Source organism: Harpia harpyja, chromosome 9 (assembly GCF_026419915.1).
Source record: "Harpia harpyja isolate bHarHar1 chromosome 9, bHarHar1 primary haplotype, whole genome shotgun sequence".
Lineage (NCBI taxonomy): Eukaryota > Metazoa > Chordata > Aves > Accipitriformes > Accipitridae > Harpia > Harpia harpyja.
In genome coordinates, this window is record NC_068948.1 from 23,382,778 (window position 1) to 23,410,678 (window position 27,901).

Below are 27,901 nucleotides of genomic sequence, written 5' to 3' on the forward strand. Positions count from 1 at the left end.
AGGAATCTGCACTTGTATTTGAGAATTTTTAGACTTGGTCAACTGTACTTATGTGTGAAGTGTCCATTGCTCTAGACATCAGCTATCACCAGAAATGGGATGTTATTTAAACCCCACAGCCTTGTTGGAATGAGTTACTGGTCAGAAACTGTTCATGCATGGGTGCTCCCAGGGTTTTCTTAGAAGCAGCTGCCTCCGCCTCACCAGCCCAGGATGGACTGCTCTAGCTGTTGAGGATTGTGAGCCACTGAGGGTGGTAAGGTGAAAGGTGCTGGAGAGGAGCTGTGGGAGCGAAGTGAGGCTGAAGGCACTGGCGGTGAGATGGCAGATGAGGATCCGTGCAGAGAGAGCATTGTCACAAGAGTGATGATGTGTTTTGGAGTGATTACAATAGCTTCATGGAAACATCAGTTCAGTGGTAAAAAGGATAATAAAGGGGAAAATGCTAGGATTAACTGGCAGAGGGCTAGGGAACAGTACAGAGAACAGCTACAGCCTGCTTCCCTTCTCCATGCTGCACCTTCATCTCCATTCTCAAAAGCAACACTATAAATCCAGAAAAGGTTCAGATGATGATGGTCAGAAATGCAGGGAATAGCTAAATAAGCCAGGAGTCATCAGTCTGGAAAAGGGATGATTATGTTTAGGAGACATATTTTCATGCAGCTTGCAGTTATACTGTGAAACTCCTTGTTGCAGGATAGAGTGGGTGGTATGAATGTTTACATGTGCTTAAAGGAGGATTGGACAGTTTAATGGAAAGAAAGTCCTTTGAGGAGTACTGAGTGAACAGAATCTCCATCTGGCTCAGTATGTCTCTATGCTGTGGGTGGTTGGAAAGTGGTAATGCTGTTCAGTAAGAGCATGATACATGCATGGCCTATGCTTATGCTGTCTCACTTCTAAAAGAGGATCTTTATGTGGGTTGACCCCAGTATCCTGTATGGCCAGCCTTTTTAAGAACATGCAGATAAAATCTCATCTCTGCCTTCTGGGTCACAATAGTGGCTTCTGGAAGTACTTGAGTACAAGTGGTCCACAGGTTAAAATGTCCAGCAAATTTGCAGGTGTAAGTGTGGGGAAGGCATATGGGAAGTCTGATTCAGCCCTTATTAAAGCAGTGCTAGATTTTGTAAAGGAAGAAGCTATTGAGTAACTGGAGGTGTGAATAGTGTTGTGGGAGTCAAAGAAAAGGTTGTAATATCATAGACCTATTACTAGGTGGCGATAGTAAATTGTTAATGATGCAGAAAAGTCCCAAGTTTTCAGCAAGTGTTTTTGTATTTGGAGGGAAGTTGGAGAATGTATTTGCAAAATACATGTGATGAGTTACTCCCCACTCTGCTGGTAATCCAAGATAATGCCAAACACTTTCAATAGGGATACACTATTTAAATCAATAGGCCCAGATAACTTTGACCTAGAAGTATTAGAAATGCTGGCTGTTATTTTTAATTCAGATTATTAGGAAATTTCAGAAGACTGGCTGAATTTGGCCAGTGCTGGAATGACCTGTATGCCGTTGCCCTCATGTTTATTCTGGGCAGAATTTTAGAAATACCGATACATTATTTGATTAATAAATAACTAGAGGTTAGGCATATAATTAACGCCACTCAGCTTATGTTTATGGTGAGTACAGTAAGTTCTCTCAATACAAATCTGGCTTGTTTTTTTTAAGATGACCCTGGTGATTTGATAAGGCTGACAGTCTAGATTTAAAACACTTAGTGTTGTCTCAGGACCAGATTCAGCACTACACAACATTTGAGTTGAAAATGTTAACTCTGTATATCATTAGCAAAGTGCTGGGTGAGCGAGATTTCCTTAACTGGTGATAATAGTGGTTGTCTGTGGAGAATAAGATTCAGATCAAGCTTTTTTGCAGGTACTGTTGCAATACATATGAAATTTGACACTGCCCTCAAAGCCTTTATTCAGTCACTTCTTATTGGAGTTCATCTCATCAATGCGTTCATAACCACCTTTGGTGGTACAGCAAGTACTGATATTGTGAAGCAAAATGTCTTACAGGAGCAGGAGGAAGTTTTTTCCAGTATGATCAGTCGTGATCTGTAGGTAACAAAACATTTTTTTTCTTACACTACAGAACCTGTAGTGTCTGCATCGGCACAAGTATTTTGTGAAGTTGTCCTCATGTTTGGGCATGCTGTTGCATTTCTCATGGTAGCCTTACCTGGTGCATGACATGTAAGCATCTGAATACTTAGGCATAACTGATAACAAATTCTTACTAAATGCTTTGTAATGCCAGGAATTTTTGTATGCAGAAGAGCTAGAAGTTTGTATTTTGATTGTATTATTAAGTAGCTTAAGAGATAAATTGATGAGAGTTAGCATCTGAAGTTACCAACAGCTTCATTAGAGAAGTTCTGAACCGACACACATGTAACAGGTCTGGTTTGGGGGAGACTAAAATAATAGGTCAGCGACGGCAGCCTTTCACAGGCCAGCAGCAGAGAAAATAAAAGGGATAGTGGAAAGGAGCCACAGTGTTAAAAACCCAGTATTTCAATATTTTTACTGGATGGAGTCTTAGCAGTGGAAGTTTGACAACAGACTCTAGAGCCCCTATCACTCCCTCCTTTGTTTTTGGCAACCTGATTTGGCATCATTTTTGAGCTTGCTGAGGGTGCTGTCTGTGCTGTTGTCTCTTTCTTTCATGGAGATATTAAACAGGACTGGTGCTACTGTCAACAGCTTGTTTGGAGCTGGTCCGAGGGAAGATGGAGCTGACTCTTGGGACATCTCAGTCTGTTCCTGTGGATGTGTGGGACTTAACAGAGGAAATTATTCACCATTTCTAGACTAGGATTTGCTAGAAGTCCTTCACACCTTTCACTCCCAAACTTTGCCCTGAGGTCCAAAATCTTGGACCGTGGCATGTTTCAGTCTTGCTCCATTCCCTGACTTTCCCCTTGGCATTCATGTGGTGTGGTGCAATAAACGGAGGGCCTTGGGCATGCACCAAATGTTTCATGCTTTTCTGAGAAACCCTGAGCATGTGGGTCCATTGATGATAAGATACCTGAGTACATGTAGCTGGGCACCATTTTACAGGATTAAATTTCTAGTGCCCTCATGATGTTGTTGTTGTTGTTTTTGTAGAATCATGGCTTGCAGAAGTGCTCCAGCCCACCTTCATGGGGCTCCTCTCTGTGGTTTGCAGTCATTTTTTGCCTTATTGCAGGATGTGTGCTTTCTACTTTTTAACCCTTCTCCTCTCAAGGTCTTTGCATTTCTTCTGCAGTCCTTTTGCCAAAATCATTGCTCCACATTTAACAGATTCTGCACTACCCTTAGGTTGTATAAGGTCAGTAGATGGTCAAAGCACCTTCTTTTGCTTCTGCTTCAGTGGGCATGGTCTGTCTAAGGATCCAACCATATCTGCTTAAAACACAGGGGGTTGTTGTGTCTATCTCAGGCTTTTTGACAGAAGTACATCTCTCTGTGAGATGTGGTTTTGATTGTGTAATTCATAGGAACACTCTAAAGAGCTGGAGAAAATCCTGGTTCTTCTGGAAGTCTTATAATAAGACAGAGTGTGTCATGCTTTCTTTAAACTCTTCAGTAAGAGGACTGTTCCTCATGTCTCCCTACCTGTTGTAGCTGGTCTCTTAAGAGAAGAAAGGATAAGCCATCTTGAGCAGTAGTAGCAAATGAAGTTGGCCAGCATGGGTTAGCAGATTCAGGTGGCATTCGCTGAATCACTCTGTGGCCACAACCATGGGAGCACTGTCCTGTCCTCTGCAAGAGGGAGATGAGAGTCCTGAAAAGAGAAGACCAGTGTGCTGCCTGAAGAACATTTTAGCTTTTAAAGGATGCATTAATCTCTCTTCTTTGCGGTAGTTTGCAGTTATATCTGGCATTCCTACATGTAAGAAATTTACAAAAGAATTTACAACAGAGTTGGGATAGAACAGAAAAAAATCAGGAACTCAGAATGATGGAATTACTGTGAGATGTAGAAAAGAGCAAGTGGGCAGGGTGCAGTCCCTGAGCCCAGCTTTAACCCTAGGCACAGTGTTACTGACAGAAGAAATAAAAGATACTAATGTTAGAATTGACCACTTTGAAAATTGCCCATTGACGTTTAAGGGTTGTGTTTTAAACTGTCCACAGAATGGGAAATGTTGTTGCCCAAGGGGAGCACAGAAATCCTTATAAACTGTTAGAAGGGAAATGTAAATGTGAGAGTGCAAAAATTGCCTCAAGCCATTCAGTTATGCCTGTGAGCAGCACTTATGGACAAAGCTGCAATTGGACGAGAATTATTTTATTAAATGGTTTTGCTGGAAGATTGTGTTAGCGCGAAACACAAATGTTTTACAAAGAGGAGCTTGTTTCACCGCAGGCAAGATAAAACAGAAACAGGGTTTTAATTTTTTTTTTTAAAACAAAAAAAATATTTGTCAGAATGACTTTTGGCAATCTGTTCTTTTCATTTCTCATAAGTGACAAATGAGGTTGAAACCCAAATGATGTGTTATGATTGATAACCATTAATTTCTTTTCAGTTACTGGTGTGTGAGAATTAATATTGGGATGAATCAGGAGTGGGAATCAAAATTTTGAATTTCCTACCAGAAAATTGTGTCCTGAGAGCTGTAGTTGCCATGTCGTTCTGCTAAACTGGCTTCATTGCTGACCTGTTCTTCTGTTTTGTCTTTTGCAGGATGGGATAAACATTCTTATGGGTACCACGGTGATGACGGGCACTCCTTCTGTTCTTCAGGGACAGGACAGCCCTATGGGCCTACATTCACCACTGGAGATGTGATCGGCTGCTGTGTTAACCTTATCAACAATACGTGCTTTTACACAAAAAATGGCCACAGTTTAGGTAAGTGAAGCAAGGTGTTCTCAGGAGAGGGATGCTCCTGCCCTGCTCTCACTGCTGCAGTTTAATACTTTGCATGTGTTGTAACTCGTGTCCCACATTTGTGGGTAAGATTTAAGAAATGGGAGAGAAAAAGGGCACTAAGCAGCAGTCAGGAGATGTAAACTGGCTCCAAGACATAAATACTTCCGGCACATAAAATGGTTTCTATGCTGTTCCATTTGTTTTAAGTAGGTTAGGATTGCACCCCCAGCTTTTGCTCCTTTCTTCTGCTACTGCACAGCCTGAGGGAGGACAAGATGGCTAAATGGCTGGGCAGCAGGGAAATAAAGAAGTGGGAAGTTTAGCTAGTGTATTATTCAACTGACTACAAAGCCACTATATCAGTGCCTTTTCACTTCTTAAAGGGTCTTGTCTATCTGTAAGCCTGAACACGTTGGTCCAAGCATTCCCAAAGCTAGACATTAATTCAGCATAAGAAGTCTTACTTAAGCACTGACCTGTAATTTGGTTCATTCCACAGTTGTTTCAGTAGTTCCTCTAAAGTTAAAGGCTTCAAAATTTTGCCCAAATGAATCTCTCACAGATGTTTTCCTGGCATTCATCGTATCTGATTTGTCTAAAATAGAAAGTTGTGGCCATTGTCACCTAAAATGTCTTTCCCTTGGATGACATATTCTCCACCCAAGATAAATTCTTATTGTTTTGGGGTTTTTTTGTCACATAAGACTTGCAGTAAATTTTGATAAGTTCATCTCACTTTTTGCGCTGGAATTCATTTGGTTTTGTAGGGACAGGCACTCCTTTCCTTTGCTTCTCCTGACATTGCTGTGTTAATTCGTCTTTGTTGAATTCAAGATGAAGAAGCTGGTAGAAAAATACCCCACTCAAAACATTTATCTGAACAAAAGTTGTTTTGAGTTACTGGCTGGGCTGAAGGAAGGAGTGGGATTGGAGTGCAGTGTATGTCTGGAGAGTGCATAATTTCTGATGAGCTCTTGGGGAAAAGTACTGGGCTCTCCTGTACAAGAAAGAGATGGACATACTGGAGAGAGTCCAGAGAAGGGTCGTTAGGATGGTTAAGGCACTGGAGCATCTCTCCTAGGAGAGAAGGCTGAGAGAGCTGGTACTGTTCAGCCTGGAGAAGAGAAGGCTCAGGGGGGATCTCATCCATGTATATAAATACCTGAAGGGAGGCTGCAAAGAGGATGGAGCTAGACTCTTCTCAGTGGTGCCCAGTGCCAGGACCAGAGGCAATAGGCACAAACTGGAACACAAGAGGTTCCCTCTGAACATGAGGAAACGCTTTTTCACTGTGAGGTTGCCTGAGCACTGGCGCAGGTTGCCCAGAGAGGTTGTGGAGTCTCCATCCATGGAGGTATTCAGAAGTCACCTGGACACAGTTCTGGGCAACCAGCTCTGGGTGGCCATGCTTGAGTAGAGGGGTTGGACTAGATGACCTCCAGAGGTGCCTCCAACCTCAGCCAGTTTGATTCTGTGAAAGTAGCAAGCTGTGCTACAGCTATAGCAGAGATATGGATCTGAGATGCGGGCTTTTCCCCTCAAATCTCAAGAAAGCTCCTTCCTGCGCGGCAGATGCAGAAAGGCCTGGTGCTCATGCAGACAACTTCTTTTGGAAATTTCAGTTTTCCTCTAATTTCATACCCACTGTTTGTTGATTTGTGAAGGGATGGTTGCTGAGAAATGAGGCACGTGCCTTCTGAGAAACTTTCTAGATTGAGTCTGTGACTGTGCATTCAGCAACTAGTCCTGATGCTTTGCAACGCGTCAAGAGGTCTTCAGCCCTGAATGGAAAAAAAAAAATTCTTTGAGCATCCTTTGAGACTTGTTTTTAACATTCTAGTTTTATAAATGGAGCCTCGATCAGAAGCCCAGTGGAGAGGTGCTCAGAGTTGAGTGTCTTATATGGCTTCTTTTTTGAAATTATAACTATTTATCAGCCAGACCATGTGTGATACTGGGGGACTCCTAGTGAAGTCTTGCTGCTTACCACCTAGTGAGATCAGTCACTAGTGGAGACACTAGCAGTCATTTGTAGTCCATAAGTATTAGTTAATTGCCCAGATTTCTAATAGCTGGGTTATTTGAAATTTAGCTCAGATTTGTGGACATTGCCCTTGTTAGTCCAGTACTGGGAAGACAAGCAGAGGTGTGAAACCAACAGCTGATGGTGTAGAGCAAGAGCTGTTGCTTAGGAATAAGACAAGTTCACCATACAGTAGCAACTAAGGTGCTGAAATAGTTAAAAAGATTTCACAAAATCTCTCTTTTTAGTTGCTGTCCTTGATTTTGAGTGTGTATTTACACAGAAGTAGTATAGTGGTTTGTGCTGTGCTCCTCTGGCTGTTTTCCTTTGTTTGAGTGGGTGGTTTTCCAGCTTTACTGTTTTTTAGCCTGATGGTGCTGTTGCTTTTTGTCACAAGAAAAGCGTAACGGTCAGGAAGAGGCCAGGTCTTCTATTTAATGAATACAAATTTGTTCATTTGAAATTTAATTTCTTTTTAGTGACCAGGAGTCTGCAGAGTAGAAGGGGTGTCAGTTGAAAAGTTGTCCCTTGCTCTGTCCTCTGTTCTGTTCCCAGGGCTGTGTTGTGCCTGAGTGTCTGGACAGATGAAGCCAAACAAAGAGCACAGTTCAGTAACTTCTGTATTGCATTCATCATTACCATCCTCTGATTCTTTGCCTTGTGTCCTGCTCAGAGATTTGTTTTGTTTGGGACATTTGGAGGTCTTTACAGCAATAAGTCGCCTGGTCTTCCTTTCTTGATTTTTAGTGCTCCTTTTCCTTCAAAGATGGTTTTTTTGGGTGGAAAGCTTGTGCTTTCTAATCTGACACTGAATGATCCCTTGGGGAGCAGCCTACCCCAGCAGTGAACAATGCCAGTGGGAAGAAACAGGAAAGGAAGGGAATTAAATTATACCATGCTTAGAGAACAAAGTAGATTATAAGCATTGCTTTCTCCTGGATATCCTCCTCTTGGGCTCTTCAGATGTATGATACAAGACATGAGATGTATGAGAAAATTATAGGTAGGAGACTCTCCTGAGCATTCACAATTGGCTCATTCATGTACCAGCTCCTCTTTTAGCTGTAGTGGCATAATGGTTGTACTCAGAGAGGAGAGATGATGTGGTTAGAAGAGACAGTGATGGAAGTACTATGGAGTCACAGACCATCTGTCATTGCTGGGCTGACCCCCCCCAAATCTGCTGGAACATTTTACTGTCTTTTTACAAAAGCAGAATTAAAACCTCAGCTGGGAAGACTCTTGTTAAGGGCCAGTAGTGTCTGTTCGTGCTGTTGATAAAGAAACACAGCATTCAAGAGAAGTGCTTCCCGTTGAATGTTGAGGAGAGCGTGTCTGAGCCCCATAAGACCACAAATCCCAGTCATCTGGCTGTTACGCAGCTTCTCATGAGCACTGAAGAGGTAGATGTGAGAGAGGGAGTGAGGCAGGTCTCAGCAGAGGAACCAAGAACAGGTGGAGGCAGGAGCAATGATTTATTTGAAAGTCAGAACACTTTCTGCCTTAGTGGAAGCATCTCTGTGAAGATCTTGAACATTTCATGATTCTTAATACTAACCCGAGAATCTCATTTCTGTGTTGTGTAAACCCGAGATTTACCAGGAAGAGGATGAATGTGCTTTTTCTTGATGTTCCCTGACACAAAGCCACTGAAGCTGTATATCTCTCCTCTTAGGAAATCAGGTCATTAAGTAATCCTGCTGCACATATAAAAAAAATAATTATGAGACTAATCAGCCGCTTTGTGACACCAGCGAGCTTAACAGCAGGGTTTCAGGGCCCTGTGTCTGGGCATTTGAATTCATCTTGCTTTTAATGGAATTACTGTAGCTTTGTCTTTCCCTAAAGATGATATTCTCTCTTCACCATTTCATCCTCTCCTTTTCATCCATTAATTAGACACCCCCTTTTGTTTTCCCTGAAGTTTCTCCTGTTGCTTAACTGTGATCTTCCATTGTCTCCATACTTTTCCATTTCATCAGATCCATCAGGAGCACTGTGTAAGAACTGTTTTCTTGGCCATCACAAATTCTGGATGTTCTGGTTGGAGTTAAGTCTTGAGACGTCACATGAAAACTGTTTGACATCGTATGTAGCCTTAATTCTCTGTTCTGGAAAATGTCTTGAATGTCTTCTGGCTGCTGATGAAGTGCTTTTGACAAGTTCTGAGCAGAGTCCTGGCGATAAAAAACATGATGAGATGCGGCTAGAAGTGTGGTGAGAGTGAATTAGGAGAGAAAGAGGGAGAAATGTGAGAGATGTTGGGGCTCCAGTCATTATGCAGAGAGTCTTGGACACAGGACATGATGAGGGAATGTGACTGCTATAGGTCTCTGGGATTAAGTGGATGAGTTTGCTCAGGGACTAATGTAGGAGTGTTTCAGATCTCAGACTTTGACAGCAGACCAAGGTAAATGGAGCAGGAAGGCTATAAAAAGAGCATGCAACCCTCTGAAGTCTTGGCATAGAAAACTTCCGTAGTCTGAGTTCTAGTGCAGGCACTTGGAAAGACCAAGTTAACCTGTAAATTAATATACCCATTCTCAACTAGTTTAGAGATTAACAGGAACATTAGAGATCATGAAGAAATCTGCTTGTCAGAGAGATCCACAGATGTCCGTCCCAGCTTTGCCCAGGTTTAACAGGTTTGTTCTCAAACCAAGTTTGCAGAGAGCAAGAGCATTGAGAGGTTTAAAACAAGGCTTTAAAGATGAACCAGATTTAAAATGAATGGAAAATATCAAACTTGGCTCAGCCTGGTTTCTCTGTAAGAACAGTTTTACCCAAGTGGCTTGATTGGATGATAACTGTTTCCAGGAGCATGTAGAGCTATGTGGGTTTAATAGTGCTTCTCCTCAGCAGCAAATTGTAAAAGTATTCAAGTATTTCATGGGCTGACATTTCCTAGTCTACTTTTTAAGATGCCCATCTTGCTGAGTGTGTTGTTGCTTATTGCAGTCCATCAGCACTGCTTATGCATTCTCTGAATTATGATTACTTAAACAGATGCTGGAGGAGTATCCTGCCATATAGGAAATGGAGTGTTGTGGCTGATCACCCAAATGTATGTTGTCTTGTGCAAATTGAATTCTGAAATGTATTGTGAAGAAAATGGCCAGCTGTGTGGCAGACGATGATTGTTGCTGGGTGGAGGGTAGAGTTGGGCTAGAAGGTCCACAAGCATGTTGTATGCATGGGGATGCGTATAAGTGTGTGTTAGCCATGGAAAGGTGAAAGTCCTTTGATAAGATGGCAGGTGAAGGTGTCGATTACACTGTTCCCCAGCGCCGAGCCTTCATTTAATCTCCTTCCATCACTGCCTTGATGATCAGGTTAACATCGTGGACTTACAGGAGAGGCTCTTCACACACTCGCTCTTGCTTCCTGACCTCTTGAGCTGTCCAGTTCTTATGTCTTTAAATTTATGAAGTTTGTTATTTTAAATTGGATCCAGGCTTTGGAGGTGCTGCAGAGAAAGAGTGCTCTTTGAAATTCAGCTGCCTAGTTAGAGCTGTGATTCTTTTGCTTTCTTTTGTTGACTTTGTTGAATGCAGGTGTGTAGCAGTACCAATTCAGAATGAAGTCTCTAAGCAGACATATTTTGTGCAACAGACCTAGTTCTGTATGCATAAAGCATTTCACTGGTCTTAGTAACATAACAGAGGGTGCAAAACATACAAATGCTTTAATTTAAAGGCAATGTAATAAGTTTATTTATAGAATCGTAGAGTTATTTTCATTGGAAGGGATCTCTGGAGGTCATGCATCCAATGCCCTGCTGAAAGCAGGACCAACTAGATCACATTACTCAGAAACTCATCAAGTTTTTACTGTCTCCAAGAATGAAGATCCCCCAGGGAGCTTTTCTGGTCCCCTGATTCAGTGTTTGACCACATTCATACTGAATTTTCTCCCCCTAATATCTAATCAGAATTTCCCATGTTGCAACTTGTCTCTTGCCTCATGTCTCCAGTCACCATGCATCTCTAGGAAAAGTGTGGCTCTGTCTTTTCAGTACCCCCTCCCATTAGGCAGCTGTAGGCAGCAATAAGTGTCTGAACAACCCCTGAGTAAGACTGAGCAACCCGATTTCCTGTAGCCTCTCTTCATCTTGTTGGCCTCTGCTGGACTCACTCCAGTTTTGCTGTCTGTCTTGTATTGGAGAGCCCAAAAGTGAACATCATACTCCAAGTTTAGACTCAAAAGTGTCGAAGAGAAGGGAGCAATCCCTTCCTTTGACCTACAGTCTTAGGAATACAGCCCAGCTTGCTAATACAGCTCAAGCTACACTCTTACTAATACAGGCCAGGATGTGGTTGACCTGCTTCACTGCTGACTCCTGCTCTACTTGTTGCCCAGCAGGACCCCCTGCATCCTTTTCTGTAGATCTGCTTTCTCTCCACTCAGCCCCAGCCTGTCCTGTTTTCTGGGAATATTACAACCTGGTGGAAGGGCTCTTCAGTTGCTTTTGTTCAGCTTTGTGAGGTTTGTGCTGGATCATTTCTCCAGCCTGTTGAGGTCCTTCTGAATAGCAGTATGCCCTTCAGTGTTTTGTCCACTCTCCTTTTGGTGACATCTGTGAGCCTGCTGAGAGTGCACGCCGTCCCATTGTCCAGGTCATTAGTAAAGACATTAAACTGTATTGGCCCTACTGTCAATCCCTGAGCAACAACACTTGGACTTTGAGCTGCTGATCACAACCCTTCGGTCCTGACAGGCCAGCCAATTTTCCACCCACCTTATAGTCCACTCAAAAATTGTATGCTTGTCCATGTGCTCGATGTAGCTCCCAGACGTACGGCTACATGAGTTGTCATGGGAAAGCCGGGCCACCTTTGGCTCTGAGTGATCCTGGGTGGCAGAGGAGGACTCCACCGGGCTGCAGACTGAAGGAGGTTGGCCTCTCTGCGGTGTAAGTGTAGAAACAAGCTTTTATCCAGCTGAGCAAAACAAGTGCAAAGTGAAAACAGGTTTGAGTGAGGAACAATATTTGGGCAAAGTGCTGGGGTGAGAGAAATGCTTACTGAACATTTTTCTCAGCCAGGTATTCAACATTGCTTGTGTACACAATTTTTGGTTGGGTTGTAGAAAGGGTACTCAACAGACAAGGAGCAAACTGCCATGATGCTAATTAAACCTATTGACTATCTGCCAGGCTGTTCATTAAACCTTACTGGCTATTTATTTAGTAAAATATTCAGGATTTTTTCCAAGCATTTGATTTTGTATCTGTGCTGTTTCAAATAGTAATTATTTGTTTCCTATGTTGACTCCTAAAATTGATTCAAATTACCATTTCAGGCTGATCTGGTAACATTACATTGCAGCTTTTGATTAAAATAGTCCTAACATTAAAAACAGAGAACGATGTGCTCTTGCTTCTGTGCAGCTGTTTCACTGCCACCCAGAAGGGACTGCTTGTGTGGCTGAGAGGTGGGATGTGTGGAAGAACTGGACATACTGGTGTGGGTACCAGCCTTCCTCTGGCTGGGGACAGAAAGCATTGCTGGGAGCACGCATGGGGCAAGACCGCAGCTTCCAGATTGACTCCTGAAATGTTAGCTTAAAACACGAATTAAGCTCAGCCTGATAAGGTGAACAGGGCATGGCAGCAGTTTCCCCTCTGCTGTTGGTGAGGGTGACCCAACACCCATGGGTTAGAGCTGCTGTAGCTGGCCAATCCATCTCACCATGCTCCTGCCTTGCTGCTGGATCTCACCCATGGCAGATGGAGGCACACACACCACGGGCAAGGGAGGAGAGGCACCCTCCTTCTGAGTGGTAGCTTGCATCTAAATCAGATGCAGAGCATTGCAGAGCTGTGCCTGGGGGTAGCCTGACTCGGTAGCTGAGCATTGTGTCTGGCCACAACTCTGTTAGTCATCCTAGGCAGTGGCTGCCTCTGCTTAAATATCTCTTTTCTGGCATGCCAAATGTAAATAAAAAGGGAAACCATACACTTTTTTTCCATCTCTTGTATTTGGAACTGTAGCAGCATAGTTGAGGATGAAGCTGTTCTTTGCACAGTATTTCACAGGTGCTCCTGGCTGCAGCTTGGTCCGGTTGCAAGGCTGTTCCCCATCTGTAATGCAAAGTGTTGAATGTTCATTCCTGTCTCTCTGGCTGGTAAGAAGAACTAGTTATAGCCTAATCTGAAGCAACATTATAGTAAAACTCTGTTTCTAAAGCCAAAGTGAGTCTTGAAAACTAACTCCATAGTAACAGAGGGAGAAGCAAAGAAAAGAGGAGCTGCTTTTTAGAAAATCAATTTTTTGGGAGAGATGTCTGAAACATTTAGGCTTTTCCCTGAACCTTTCTCCAGATGCAAAACACTGCAGAGGAGGGGACAGGGGAGGGAGGATACTTCTGAATACGACAGGTGGTGAAATGCAGGGTCAGACCTGGGATTTATTGAAATGCAGTAACGTTTTGTAGCATGTTAAGGATGTAGTCAAGCAGGGAAAAAAAATCCTTTGTCTTTTTAATTCTAATATTTTTCCCCCCACAGGTATAGCCTTTACAGACCTCCCTGTAAGTACACCTATTTTCAGTATTTTAACTAAGGGTGCAAACAGAAGGGAGGGGGAAGAGTGTGGGGTGTGATTTTTTTTTTTTCCTGTTTGATGCCCTGTTAAAAAAAAATGGTAATGCACATTACTGAATGGTGTGAAAGCTCCTTTTTCTGAAACTTCGTAATCCTGTGGCTGGGTTCGTGGGCTACTCACATGCCCCTTCTCATCCCTCATCACCTCTAAGAATTTGTTGCTCCTTCTCCTGGAATTAAAGCAAGGATTCAAACTTCATTACAGGTCACTGTCTTCCAAATGCAGCTTTGACTGTGGGGAGTATATGTGCAAAGTCATTGAGCAGCCTCTCATGTCCCATCATCAGAGAGCCCCAAAATGCCTAATGTTAGTATTATTCTCAGCTTCTTCCTCTCACGTTCAAGTTTTGCAGCCATGGTGAAGTTGTTCCTTTACCACAGTGTGGTTAGGGAAGGGTATTTCTGAGAATGAAGGTCAGGCTTAGCTGGCTGTAGTGTGTGTCCTCATTGCACGGGTTTTTGACAAGCCTCCGCCCATGATAAGTAACCAGCTCATGGAATTACTGGAGGAATGTATTTGGCATCCATTTGGGGTTTATAGTTACTCTTCTGATTCACCAGCCCTGATACTGAGTTACTCTTGAGTGCAGTGACACCAGCTGAGTTACACCAGGCAATAACATCTAGCTGGGTCTTGCAAAAGCATGACTTTCACCGTGGGTCATGAACAAAAAAGTGGTTGCTCTTTTTCAGACCCAAGTGTTCCTGGACAAGGAGCAGTTGTTTAGGAAAAGAAGATGAAACCAGGTCAGGTGTACACCAATACATCCACTGCATCCATTTCTCTCATACATAGAGCTTCTTGTCCCTGAGGTTGCACTCCTGTCTTTGTTCTTAATAACCCCAAATTAATTTCCTCTGAGGAATTTCTTATTTTCCATAGCTTGTTTGGGCCTTCAAAGTGATCCGTTTTCTTGACTGACTTCCACGTTGTGTGGAAGAAGGCTTCCTTTTCTTTGTTTTGCACCTCCTGCCAAAAAAAATTATTTCATTCCTGTAATTTTTGTGTTGTGAGAAATAATGACCAGCACTCCCTGTTCACCTTCCCAATTTGAGATTGGTCTGCTTCCGAATGGGATTTATGGCTTTACAGATCTCTCCCATATCCCAGCCAGTGTCTGTCTGGAGGATGTTCCAGTTATTTAATTTGCCTTTTCACATTAGCTGTCAACACAGCTTTTTTTTGGGTTCCTAGGCTCTTTGAACTTGGTAACATTGCAGTGTATTCTAAACCAGACACCCTCTTTATGTGGGTTGTTTCAGTAATTTATTCACTTGGTCCAAGTACAGTTTATGAAAGTAAAAGAATATTTTACCTGTCCATGAATATTAACCTTCTGGAGTGAGGTTTTGTGACAACCTTGCATCCATAGCAGCAAGACGCTTCTATGATATACCCCTTAGTTTTAGGTGCTCTTTATTTTCCCTCTGGATATAGATTACATTAGGAGTCACAGTTTTACCATATTCCTTCTAATTTTTTCACCGCTTTGTCTTCTCATTTGGCTAGACTGCTTCTCTTTCTGACATTAGAGTAGTCTTCATGTTGGGTTAGATAGATGATTACTATTTAGGCTCTTATCAATCAGGAATAGCTATCCAACACACATACCGTTGTTTTGTCATTTACAGCTAAAGTGTTGCCATAGGGCTTCGCAGCACAGATTTGGCAGGCTGAAGTCACCTGTCCTGCTTAGCTTAACTTGCATCCTTTTGATCCAGGAGTGCACAATATGCTGGTGTATATACATTTAATGTGAACTTGTAGGCTGTTCACCCTGGTGTTCAGTCTCTGTTACAAATAGGGGATGAACGGTTGGGGAAGCAGACGAGACAGAAGGGCTCGTGCAGCAGTGAGGTCTTGCAGTGCAGTTGAGATTGAATTCAAAGCCCTTCTGAGCCCAGGGCATCCCCCCATCCTGTTGTTCCTTGATCTCACCAGATCATCCTTGCAGGATCTCATGCTTGTTTGTGTGTCCTGTGCAGAGGAGATGTCATTTTAGTGTTAAACTGGAAGAAGACCTGGTCAGGTGGGTTTTTGCGATCAGGTATTCAAATGCTTTGTGACAGAGTCTCCAATAGTTAAATGGTATCTCTGTGCCTTTTACCAGCCAGTTTGCTGAGCTGTTTTCTGTGGAAATCTCCTTCTGGCTTTTACAGCAGCAACTAATCCATAACACTATTTCTCTGGACCAGGAAGGAGAACAGTGGATGCCCTATAGGCCTCCTACTATTGAGAATTATCCTCCATGAGATAATTTCTCTTTAAAAAGAGGGCGAGAGAAGCTTGCCTGGGTCATTTCACCCCCTAACTGTGGGTGTGAGCAACGACAGGAGACTTCTGCCTCCATGTGGATTTTGGACCTTTCTCTCCATGTGCTAAATGGCTCAGCTGCTCTGTTGCAGCTTCATCCTGAGGATGCCTGCACCCAACTTCCATCACTCCCATCCTCCTTTTCCAATATCCTTCCCTTAATTACTGCCTTCTTCCCTCACCCTTGCAGACACTTATGTATTCCATGTCCGTTTCTGGCCCTCTTTGCTCCCTCGGTCCATGGCTTCTTGGTTGTTCTTCCAAACATTTGAGGTTACTGCCCTTTCCTGAAGAAGGGGATGCCAAACCCAAGATAGACTTTTGGTTTAAATATAATGACTATCATCAAAGATTGTAGAAGTCTTGAGGTAGTAGGGAATTTTAAGTTGATATAACTTGCAAGTGGTATTTTTCATTTATTACAGCATTGTGATCCAGGCTTGAACACTATGTCCATTCATTATAAGGTAAAGAAGAGAAAACATCCATCATATGAAAGACATAGAATGTAATCTGTGTTCTTCACCTGCTAAAGCTGCAGTCTAAAAATTTAACTGTGCAAACGGGAATGGAAACAGCAGTCTTACCTGAGTGACCCTTGAGGTTCTCTGGTTTGAACAGCTTGACATGCATTTTTTGGCTCTGGCTTTGTTCCATACCTCATTACTGAAATCCCCCAGGGAGAGGCTGCAGGTTGAAAGCTTTTTCTTGCATTACAGCCCATGTGATGTTGAAGCTGACTGGTAGCACACATCAGTGAGAAGCTTGGCCAGTAAGCCCCATTACTTTTACACCTTTCAAGCTTAAATAACTTTTAGGATTGGCAGGTCAGTGAGATTAGACAGTGAATTAATTTGACCCTTCAAAACGTTACCAGTCTAGAAATTGTTTCCTTGAAGTGCTTATTGCAAAATTCCCCTTTCAGAAGCAAATGATGAAGACAATAATTTGCACAATATTAGGAAGTTCAAATGGATATTTTCAGTTGGAAACCACATTTTGTTGTGGTAAGTCTCACACATGGTGAAGCACATTTGCTTTAGCTTGTTTCAGTTCCTTCTAAAGTGTGTTTGCATTTGTACGAAAATACAGTGAGGGAAAAAATTGCATTTTGGCTTAGCACAGGCTGAAGTTAATATAAAAATAACTGCTTGCAAATAGAAGTGACTATCCCACAGAGGGAGGTTCCCCCTTTTTTACCAATTCAAGTCAATCTTAGGCCTAACTCTCTTATTTACACAAGCCCATATCAGGTTTATCCTGCCTGGCGGTTTGCTGAAACAATAGGAAATGTAAAAAAGCAGAATGTGGAAAAGCCCAGGGTGGGATTGCAGGGGTGCAAAGGCACAAGGGGGTTAAAAAACAAGTCAAGATGAGCTAGGGGGTTGTGAGCAACTGGCCACCAACATCAGAGGCAAGAGGTGGTTCAATTGTCACGGGAAAGGTGTGCCTGAAGAACTTGGCAGGAGAAGCATCTGCCTGGTCAGTGGGCTCTGAGATGATGTCTCCCTGCATCTGGCAGGGTGGTGGAGATACATGTAGTTCCTAACAGTTGCTAAACAGAGAGGGCACATCCCACGTGTGAAAAATGGAATTTTAACTCAGAGATGATTTGAGAGAAGTTGGGGGTAGGCAGCTTCCCCTCAGAGATGAACATACCCAGAAGTGGCTGAAAAATATGTGATATGTTGTAACTTGGGGTTTTTTACTTCTAACTTTCAAGTATTTTGGGTGTCTGATTCCTGGCTTTGGAAGTCCTTGGGTTCATAAAACCAAAAAAAAAAGCTAAGTTAATAAAAAATTCTAAAGTATAAACTGTGGAAAAGATCTGATCCCTCCTTAGAGGTATTTCCTTGTCAGCTAGGTTTGAAAGAAAGGAGAGACTGACTTTAAATATGGTGTTTTCTTCTGGTAGCTCTTCCTGTATCATGCTGTATTTTCTTTGCACACCTCTCTAACCCAGTGACTTCCTTGGTGTGAGAATAGGAAAGGAGAAAGTGTGCTGAGTCAGCAATGATGCAGTCATCCTGATTTCTGATTTCAGCTTCCAGCCTGTATTCTATAGATTCATTTTTTTCCTTTGTTTTTTTGAGATTTGATAATTTCAAAGGTAGAGCAGGTTGGTCAGGACCTTATCCAGTTGAGTTTTGAAAATCTCTGAGGACAGAGATGCTGCAGTCTCTCTGTGATCCTGTTCTAGTCCTTAATCATCTTCACAAGGAAGAATTTCTTCCTTATGTCCCATGAAAATTTCCCTGGCTGCAGCTTGTGCCTGTTGTCCTTTCACTGAACACCCTTGAGAAAAATCTGTCTCCATCTTTTTATCACCTCCCTTTTGGGAGTGGAAGACTCACAGTTAGATTTTCCCTTTTGCCTTCTCTTCTCCAAGCTAATTCTCTCAGCCTCTGCTTGTATGCCATGCACTCCAGCCCTCTGACCATCTTAGCAGAACTCTGATGGACCCCATTTATGAATGTCTTTCTTGTCCTGGGGATGTGGATGTGGAGGCGGAGAACCAAGTACAGTACTGCAGATGTAGCCATGCCAGTGAAGGCAGAGAGAAGTAATCGCTTCCCACGACATGCTGGCTCCATTTTTGCCAACGTGATTAGGATTCTGCTGAGTTCTGCCTCGTAACAGTCTTAGTACTTTTAGTAAAAAGTAAAATACACAAGTACATTAGGTCTCAAGGGGAGATCAATGACATTGCCAATGTCTCAGGTCTCTGCAAGAGTGAAGAATTAGTTGAATAGATTTTCCAGATAATTGTAGGAGAGCCCATGCTCCTTGCTATAGAGGAGGAGAGAATCATCCTAGCTTTCTAACATCTGACATGGGTTCAGCCATGAGCAAGGCACCGCAACCAGGCACCTTCAAGACTTCAGTTTCACTATATGCATCCGTGTGCCTTGTCCAGTGTCTGATTTCTGTCTCTGTCAGTCTCCAGTGTGTTAGAACAAAGTGAAAAAGCTAACACCAAACAGTTCATGAGTGGCATGAGAGAGATTTCTTCCTAAACCCTGCAGGCTATCAGCAGATGCTCTGAAGCAAAGGATTAGTAAAGTTTGTGTTGCAAACAGAATAGTAATTTGTGCTGCAGAAAAGTAACATGACAGTGAATGGAACATGCTCTTAAAAAATATGATCCAGAGTGATGAGGACTTGGCACCCCTGTACCTTTTCTGATGCCATTTCTCTTTTCCCCACATTTGAGTGGGCTCAAGGATTCAATTCATATCCATAAGCTTATTCTTAAAATAGCCTGAATTCAGAGAACTTCTAGATAGACTTTGACCACCAATTTTCAATTAGATCATCTTTCGAAGCTGAATTTATTGGCTGAGTTTTAGAGGTATTTTCATGGTGGTAACCTTTTTCTTTTCCCCATGTTCTGGTGGAGGGTCAAAGCTTCCATTTGGATCTATATACTTGTTCTTAAAATGAAATTAGTCTATCAGTAGTGGAATTTCTTGTGTGGATGGCTTACTGTCATGGGATAATCAACAACCTAACTTCAGAGCTCCACCACCATCCGTTCCATTTTCATCAGAGATGTAAAATATTCATACAGCAGCTTCCAAGGAATAAGAGAGTTCAGTTGAAACAGTGGAGAACACATAGATCTGTTGATTGAGATGATGCCCCTTTCATTTTTTTATTACTGTTATTTGTTGGCTCTTGAACTTTGGTAGAAATTGCAGAAAACTAAGGCAGAAAGTGGACACACCATAGACAGCAGTCATGGCATCGATCACAGACTGCTGAGGGATTGAACCCATTGTTACGGTTTTATGCAAAAACTTTTAATAACTGCACAATAAGTCATGGGGTTCCTTGAGATGTACCTAAAAGGACTGTTGCCCCTTCCTATTCCATTACATTTTTCAATTTAAAGAGCAGCTCTTTTTTCTTACCAAACCATGTAACTGGAACCAGAAAGAGAAAACTGGGTTTAATACAGGTTTCTTTTTCTTCCTTCCCAGTCCAATCTCTACCCTACAGTGGGTCTCCAGACTCCAGGAGAGATAGTCGATGCCAACTTTGGGCAGCAGCCATTTGTGTTCGACATTGAGGACTACATGAGGGAGTGGCGAGCGAAGATTCAGAGCACCATTAAGCGGTTTCCCATAGGAGACAGACTAGGCGAGTGGCAAGCCATGCTGCAGAAGTAAGTCACTGTTCTGGTGTTCAGCTTCTTCCGTTCTGTTAGGCTTTAAATACCTTTTTAATGCTAATTTATGCTTTCTTATGGCAAAAATTGCCGGTCAGTGCATTTTGCTCAAATTGTTTTACCCTCTGTTTTGTTGTTTAATAGTCTTTCCTGTGTAGATTGCTGCTGTTTCAAATGTAAAAGATATGGGAGAAGTTTTCAGCCAAAGACTGCATGAAAGCTTGTAGGAATGGAAGAACATACACTTTGAGGTGATGCACTGGGGGAAGGGGAGTGGAGAGGACACCATAAAAACTCTAACATAGGAGAAAAGCCAGTATGTAAGTCAGCTGAATTCAGAAGTGAAAGAGCAAAAAATAGCGTAAACCAAAGGCTTCCAAACCCAACCTAACTGAAAACACGATTATGGCACTTTATGAATATTGAATGCATTTCCCATTGCAAAAAGGATTAAGTGGAACTTGATGAGAACAATTGACAAGGGTTGTCAGAGGTCAGGAGTATCTTCTGCCTGAAGAAAGACAGAGTTGACTAAGGCTCTACCGCTTGGAAACAGGTAATTGAGGGAGGTGGACTGTAGTTGTCTGTCAGTTGTTTACACAATGAAGAGCATGACTAGAAAGTGATTATTCACTGTTTCTCAAAACACAAGAATTAGAGAAAAAGCACCTTCTGGCTTAAAAACAAAACATTTTTTTTTTCACTAAGTGTATGAAACTGTGGGACTTGCTGCTGCAAGAAGTTGTGGTGGTTTAAGTACAAGTGGATTTTAAAAGCTACACATTTAAATATTCACAGTAATTCATGGAGGCCAATTCCATAGTTATATTTTAAACCCTCGAGTCTGTGGCTGTTGTTTCTATCTCTGATTGCTTATATCTCTGGTGACAGATAGCTCTGTGTTTTGCCTTTTTATTACATTCTTTCCCTAAATACCTGACACTGGTCACTATCATCCAGATGACTTTGATGCAGCGATGATCACATCCATGTGATGGTTCTTGTTTTCTACTAGTCTTGTATTTACTTATTCGCAGATAATTCAGGGCAACCAGCAAAGCCTTTGAAAAGCAACTAGCAGAAGCTATTGAAAATAATAGTAATATCTTTTTTCAAGAAAATAAGGACAAGGGGGCCTGCCAGGGAGTTTGTAGGGCCTGTAGAGGATAGCAGTATAAAAAGAGACCTTGGGGAAGACAAGACCATATCCAATTGAATTCTTTGCCTGTGTGTCCAGAAATCAGGTAAATTGCCATGCTGGGATGCATCTTTGTGAGGGACTTGGCAGAGGCTGTGTCTGGGATTGAAGTGTCTGTCAAAGGAGCAGTGGAAGAAATAGGTGAGGGGAAGTGGAGAAAGTCTCTGGGATCAGATATTTACACAGAGTCCGAATGGGACTCAAGGAGAAAACAGGTGAGCTTGTGGCTGTGGAACAAAGTTTCTGTCTGAACTGCCTTGGGTCAAGAGAAAGAGAGGATGGTGTGTATGGTGCCATGTTTCATGAAGGGTTTCAGAAGAGAGTCAGGCAGCGATGGGTGGAGAGAACCTTAATGTCTGGCTTGGACAAATCCATAGAAGCACTACTGAAGGGTAGATACATTGGGCACATGGAGAAATAGGACGTGGGTTTTGCAAAGAGGAGCCAGCAGACAGGCGGATATGGTTCTTGGGCTGCTGTCTTTGACTTGGAAGTCCAGAAGGCTTTTGAGAAGTTCCCTTGCTGCAAACTAAGGGGGGACTATGCAGCCAGAGGCTGAGGGCACATCCAATGTGCATTATGAGTTGTTTAAAAGGGAGACAAGAGAGGGAATGAGTGGGTAAGGGATTGTCACGTTGGGAGGAGGAGACTGTAGAGAGACTTGAATGTGTGCTGGTAGTGCCTGTAGTGTTGAGGGTGTTCAGAAATGGCTGGGAAGAAGGGATCTTCCAGGAAGGAATGAGATCTTTGGGTTATGGTGAATCATTGCACAGAAATGTCAGCTCATTTTTTTGGTAGCAAGCAGGAAAAAAAAAAAAAGCTAGGATTTGTTAGGCGAAAAACAGAGGACAGAAATAATTCTGTCACTGCGTGAATATGTGATGCACCCTTAATGTGAATACCATGTGAAGTTTCAGTTCTTTCTTTCCAAAAGTATGTAGTAGAAGTGAGAAAAGCATTGGAAAAAAAAAAGGCAGGATGTGCAAAGGTATGGGGTGGGTATAAAGCAGGGAACAAATACACAGACCCACAGCACTGAAGAATATGGTTTTGAGGGGTAAGGCAGAAGTGTGAAAAAAAATCTTGAATTGTACTACAATTGTACTGCAAGAATTAAAGGGCATCGAGGACCTTCTATGACAAGGTGACCTGCTTAGTGGATGAGGGAGAGGCTGTGGATGTTGTCTACCTAGACTTCAGTAAAGCCTTTCACACCGTTTCCCACAGCATTCTCCTGGAGAAACTGGCTGCTCATGGCTCGGATGGGTGTACTCTTCATTGGGTAAAAAACTGTCTGGATGGCCAAGCCCAAAGAGTGGTGGTGAATGGAGTTAAATCCAGTTGGCAGCCAGTCACAAGTGGTGTTCCCCAGGGCTCAGTATTGGGGACAGTTCTGTGTAATATCTTTATCAATAGTCTGGACGAGGGGATCGAGTGCACCCTCAGTAAGTTTGCAGATGACACCAAGTTGGGAGGGAGGGTTGATCTGCTCAAGGGTAGGAAGGGTCTACAGAGGGATCTGGACAGGCTGGATCGATGGGCCGAGGCCAATTGTATGATGTTCAACAAGGCCAAGTGCCGGGTCCTGCACTTGGATCACAACAACCCCATGAAACGCTGCGGGCTTGGGGAAGAGTGGCTGGAAAGCTGCCCAGAGAAAAAGGACCTGGGGCTGTCGGCTGACAGCCGGCTGAATATGAGCTGGCAGTGTGTCCATGTAGCCAAGAAGGCCAATGGCATCCTGGCTTGTATCAGAAATAGTGTGGCCAGCAGGACTAGGACAGGGATTGTCCCCCTGTACTTGGCACTGGTGAGGCTGCCCCTCAAATACTGTGTTCAGTTTTGGGCCCCTCACTACAGGAAAGACATTGAGGTGCTGGAGCGCGTCCAGAGAAGGGCAACCAAGTTGGTGAGGGGCCTGGAGCACAAGTCTTATGAGGAGTGGCTGAGGGAACTGGGATTGTTTAGCCTGGAGAAAAGGAGGCTGAGGGGAGACCTTATCGCTCTCTACAACTACCTGAAAGGAGGTTGTAGCGAGGTGGGGGTCGGTGTCTTCTCCCAATTAACAAGTGATAGGACAAGAGGAAATAGCCTCAAGTTGTGCCGAGGAGGTTTAGATTGGATATTAGGAAAAATTTCTTCACCAAAAGGGTTGTCAAGCACTGGAACAGGCTGCCCAGGGAAGTGGTGGAGTCGCCATCCCTGGAGGTATTTAGAAGATGTGTAGATGTGGCACTTAGGGACATGGTTTAGTGGTGGCCTTGGCAGTGCTAGGTTAGTGGTTGGGCTCGATGATCTTACAGGTCTTTTCCAACCTAAACAATTCTATGATTCTACAATTCTAAGTGAAGTTAACCAGAAGATGGCACATTTAGAAAAAATAAAGGAGGGGTTTTTTTCACACACTCTGCCATAAGATACCATGAAAACAGCATGAATTCAAAAACTGGCTGGAGACATTATTAGAAAGAAAAATCTATTGGAGCTATGATGTAGACAGATACCACCTCTAGGACAGGAAGTATCTGACTGATCATTGGAAGCTGGAAGGGTTATGGGGAAAAGTATCATTTCATGTGTGCCTTGATCCTTTATTTTTTTCTAGGTATTTGCTTTTGCCAGTTGGCAGGTAGAAGTACTGGGCTAACTGGGTGTTTGGTCTGACCCAACATGGAGGAGATGTAACAACTGGCATTGACTTTAACGTTAGTTTTCATTCTGATGTACTGGATTGTTGAATTTATGGGGTCATTTCACTCTCTGCAATGCATCTTGTCAGGCTGTGGAAAGACAGGATCTGCTTTTGGAAAGCTTTCTTAGCAGCCAAAGAGAACAAAGAGGTTCACTGATATTTAAATGGAAATACTTAGCTCCTAGTGCTCAAAAGCCAACTTGTTCAGAAAAAAGTGTGTGCCCTGCATCTTTGAACATAAAAGCACCTGCATTGGGTGAGAGCACTGGTCTGTCAAGCTTGGTTTTATCAATATGTTAATAGCACAGGTTCCTGCAGCACTAGAGTGTTTTTTCCTCTCCCTGGTAAAACCGACCATTTTTTGCCATCCCATTATTTAACTGAATATTTAACCATGTTGGACCTTTCCTTTTATCACATGGTAACACAGTTTCTTTGAGAGGCTTTGCTGAAAGACTCTGAAATATCTTTGGACAACCAAGTGGACTGCAACGGTTATCTCTTTTCTGCCTGCTTCCAGACTCTCTCCAAAAATGTCACCAAATGAGAGAGCCATGACTTCCCTTTACAAAAGCTGTTGATTCTTCTCCAGTTGGACCAGTTTATCCCTACGTTTGTTCCTTGTGTTCTCCAGAATTGTTTCTTCTGATGTGCACAGTGGTGGTGTCAGTGTCACCTTTCTGGAGTTCCTCATATCTCCTTTGGACTTCTTTTTAAGAATCAGCATCATGTTTCCCATCTACCTCCTCTGTGTAGGCAGGTTTAAATCAGGGCTTGTACCTCATGTTAGTAGTCCAGCTGTTTCAGACTGGAGCTCCAAGCTCTTGGGCCAATGTTTTCTTGTCCTGTGGCTTTGTTAGGATTCGTAGTATCTTATTTGATCTCTAACCATGCAGCTAAGCATTTCCTTCCCTTCAAAGACTCTCCTCCCTGACAGATCCTGAGAAGCGCAGTCCTAGAGAGGCTGTCACTGGAGAAGGTTTGCTGTAGGGAATGCCTCCCTGGATTGCAGAGGAAGAATTACCCTGGCAGAATTTTTCATCCACATTGCACTCCTGGATATGCTGTCACCAGAAAGGCTGATCTGACAAGGTTTTCAAGTGCTTGAAACTGTTCTTCTTTGTGTGTTGTTACAGTCTTATAGGATCTCTAATCTTTTTAGCTCTTGCCATGAAGGATCTGAGTAGGAGTCATCTGAGACTTGAGATCAGCTGGTGTGGTTGATTATGGGAGGAGGAACGGTGTAGGTCCCTATTTCTGATAAAGCAGGAGGACTTGGCGTGTTCGTTTGAGAAGTGGTACCATGCAGAAGGAGGAGAATTTTATGTAATTTGTACAGAGAAGCATGCAGTCGAGTTCTGTTTTGAAGAAGAAGAGCCACAGACAGTACAAGCCTCTCTACCACCACCATGACCACTCTAGGTGAGAGAAGCACCCCTAGATGAAGCACAGAGATAGCTGCTCCTGTGATTTGAGCACCTCTGCTCTCAACAAGTTTCAACCGTGGCTCCCAAGCGGTAAAAGCTTTTCCTTTGGAGAACCTGGGATTCTGAAAAGTTTTTGTTGTCTGCATGAACACGTCACACAGATCACAGTGGAGTGCAACGATGTTCCCCCAGAACTTCAGGAGACGTACCCCTGGATGCAAACATGTTGCTGAATGTTTGAGAGTGTGCAGCACTGCTGTAGTAAGTAGCTGAGACACAGAACTAATAAGTCATTGCTGAAAATTAGCCTGGCATAGTGATCAGCGTGTAATAGTGCTGTGTACCCATGCAGGGACGCTTCCTGTGATGCCACGGGCAGAAGTGGCATAGGGAGGAACTCAGTTTTTGTGCAGCTTTGTAGAGCATTTAAATCTTTGCAGCCTCTGACTCTGGCTACTGAATTACACTGAAGCAAGAGTTGGGTTTTCCCCTCCCTTCCTGCCAGCCTGGATTGCTCTGTTCAGTGTTCCAGCCTGGCTGGGCAAGGGTGACCTGGCTGCTATGCTTGACAGTGAGAGGGATACACTTCATTATGCCTGTCTGTACCATGTCAAGGGCAAAGGGCATGTCTTGTACCAACAGTGGTCAGAAGCACGTGGTTTTAAAACAGGTTTTAAAAATTACGCACCTGCTTACAATGAAAATTATTGCTGACTCATAAAATACTTCTTTCTTGTACTGAAAATAGCCAAGTTGAGCGTGTGTTTTGAGCTGTGACTTGATCGGATCAGTGCCAGCTACATCATGAGAAGCCTATTTTGAAATTCATCACTAGAAGCTTTGAAATCCTGTGCTGGCTTTTAGTTTTTGTTAAAATCCAGTGAGCATTAACATTTACCCACCATATCCTGCGAAGGCACAAGTGCTTTAGAAATGGTCTGTTCAGAAAGATGGTTTTGTTGTGTTTGTTTTCTGACAGTGGTACTACCTCCCTCCCTAACGTTTTTTGAAAATACAGCTTTAAAATGTGTTAATGTTTGTAAAATCAATGCTGACAGTCTACTCTTTGTAAATCAGGAGATAAAAGTATCTGTGAATGTGTAGAATTCATAAGGACATTCAACTACCAAAGATACAATTGCTGGCAAAATAAGCAATGGAAAAAATTCAGGACCGGAACCTTTTTTGTGAGATCTGCTTTAAAGCCATGAACCTCTCTGAGGTTCAGATTTTATGTCTATATAGGATGTCACTGGTAGTAACACAGTACTGAGCTCTTACAAGTGACCCTTGGACAGCAGTCATTAAATAAATAAATACCATGTATGCCTTGGGAGTTTTAATTATTACCCCCTCACCCCCCCACCCTGTAAGGTAAATTTAGAGCTGCTGTCCTGTTTCCTGAGGACCAGGTGCCCATCTTGTAAATTTACACTGTCTGCACCCAGAAGTAGGACCCTAGTTATGTCTTAAGCAAGCTGTGTTTGGTCACTGAAATTGCAACTTCTGTTGTGTTGGATTTTTTTCCTCCAGTGTGATTACCCTGTTTTTACCAATGTCTTTTCATCTGTTTGTATTTTCTTGTTTTCTAGTATGGTTTCGTCGTATTTGGTTCATCATGGGTACTGTTCAACAGCAACTGCCTTTGCCAGAGTCACAGACACCACAATCCAGGAAGAACAGACCTCAATAAAGAATAGACAAAGTAAGTCTCTTGAGTAGTCATTCCCAAAGTGTAGCATGCTGGCCACGTGTTACCTTCAGGACTCTGCAGAGGATTGAAGTGCTGTGGAAGTAGAAAAGTTATTCCACAACAGTACAAAGCTGTCCACAGCACACTGCTGACTTAGTGTTGCTGCCTGTGGGTCAGTAGAACTTGGGGACCACCGCTGGGAGCACTTTTCCCATCACCACTGTGTGTCATCCACACTCTGCCATCTTTGGCTGAAGAACTGCCTTATTCTTTCCTTTGCCTGGCTGCTCTGAGAAATGACCTGCATGCCTGGCAGTGTTGAATATGCTAAGTTTTCTGATCAGCTTGGTTAATTTTCCTCAGTCTTGTTGAAAATGAATAGCTGAATCCTGGAAGAGATGAGGTGACTCTCAGCTTTGAGACCAGCAGTTTCACACATCAGGCTAAACGTGATACCTAGGGCAGAAGGTGCTTTCTTGGAGGTAGTGCCAAATTGGTGGAGAACAAAATGGTTACCTTGGACTTTAGCTGAACTGAGGTCACTGCGTATCAGGATCCCTTTGGATTTGGGTTCTTCGATGCAGTCTGTTGCAGCAGGGGCAGTTTCATTAGCCTGGTCATAAGGACCCAGACACATCAATCTATTTTGACTACAGCTCCCAGAGTTAATGAGTCTTCCAGTTCGTTGGCAAATTTTGTCTTTAGGTAAATTTTTTGCATACTAAGGGTTTTGCAAATTCATAGCCAACATGTTTAGCTCACAGTAGGTGAAGAATTTGTATTCTGTGTCTGTTTTGGTTACTGCTGTTTCCTCCGAAGTGGCTTATCTCTCAGTTGGTAAGGCTGTAAGTGCTTTTGGTTCCTGCAAAATAAGGCTTGCAGCTTTCTCCTGCT

The 27,901-nt window shown here is 43.0% G+C and overlaps 1 protein-coding gene across 5 annotated transcripts in view; it reads left to right on the forward strand.

Annotated features, from left to right (window-relative positions):
• Positions 1-27,901, forward strand: part of RANBP10 (RAN binding protein 10) — an 88,605-nt gene that overhangs the window by 42,233 nt on the left and 18,471 nt on the right. For 4 of the 5 annotated variants that reach the window (XM_052795801.1, XM_052795798.1, XM_052795800.1 and 1 more), the window contains exons 4-7: positions 4,697-4,864; positions 13,417-13,439; positions 19,810-19,994; positions 26,907-27,019. In XM_052795801.1, the coding sequence (XP_052651761.1) occupies positions 4,697-4,864; positions 13,417-13,439; positions 19,810-19,994; positions 26,907-27,019 (489 nt within the window). Of the gene's footprint in view, positions 1-4,696; positions 4,865-13,416; positions 13,440-19,809; positions 19,995-26,906; positions 27,020-27,901 lie in introns of those variants that run through there. The other variant, XM_052795802.1, reaches the window with a different exon arrangement.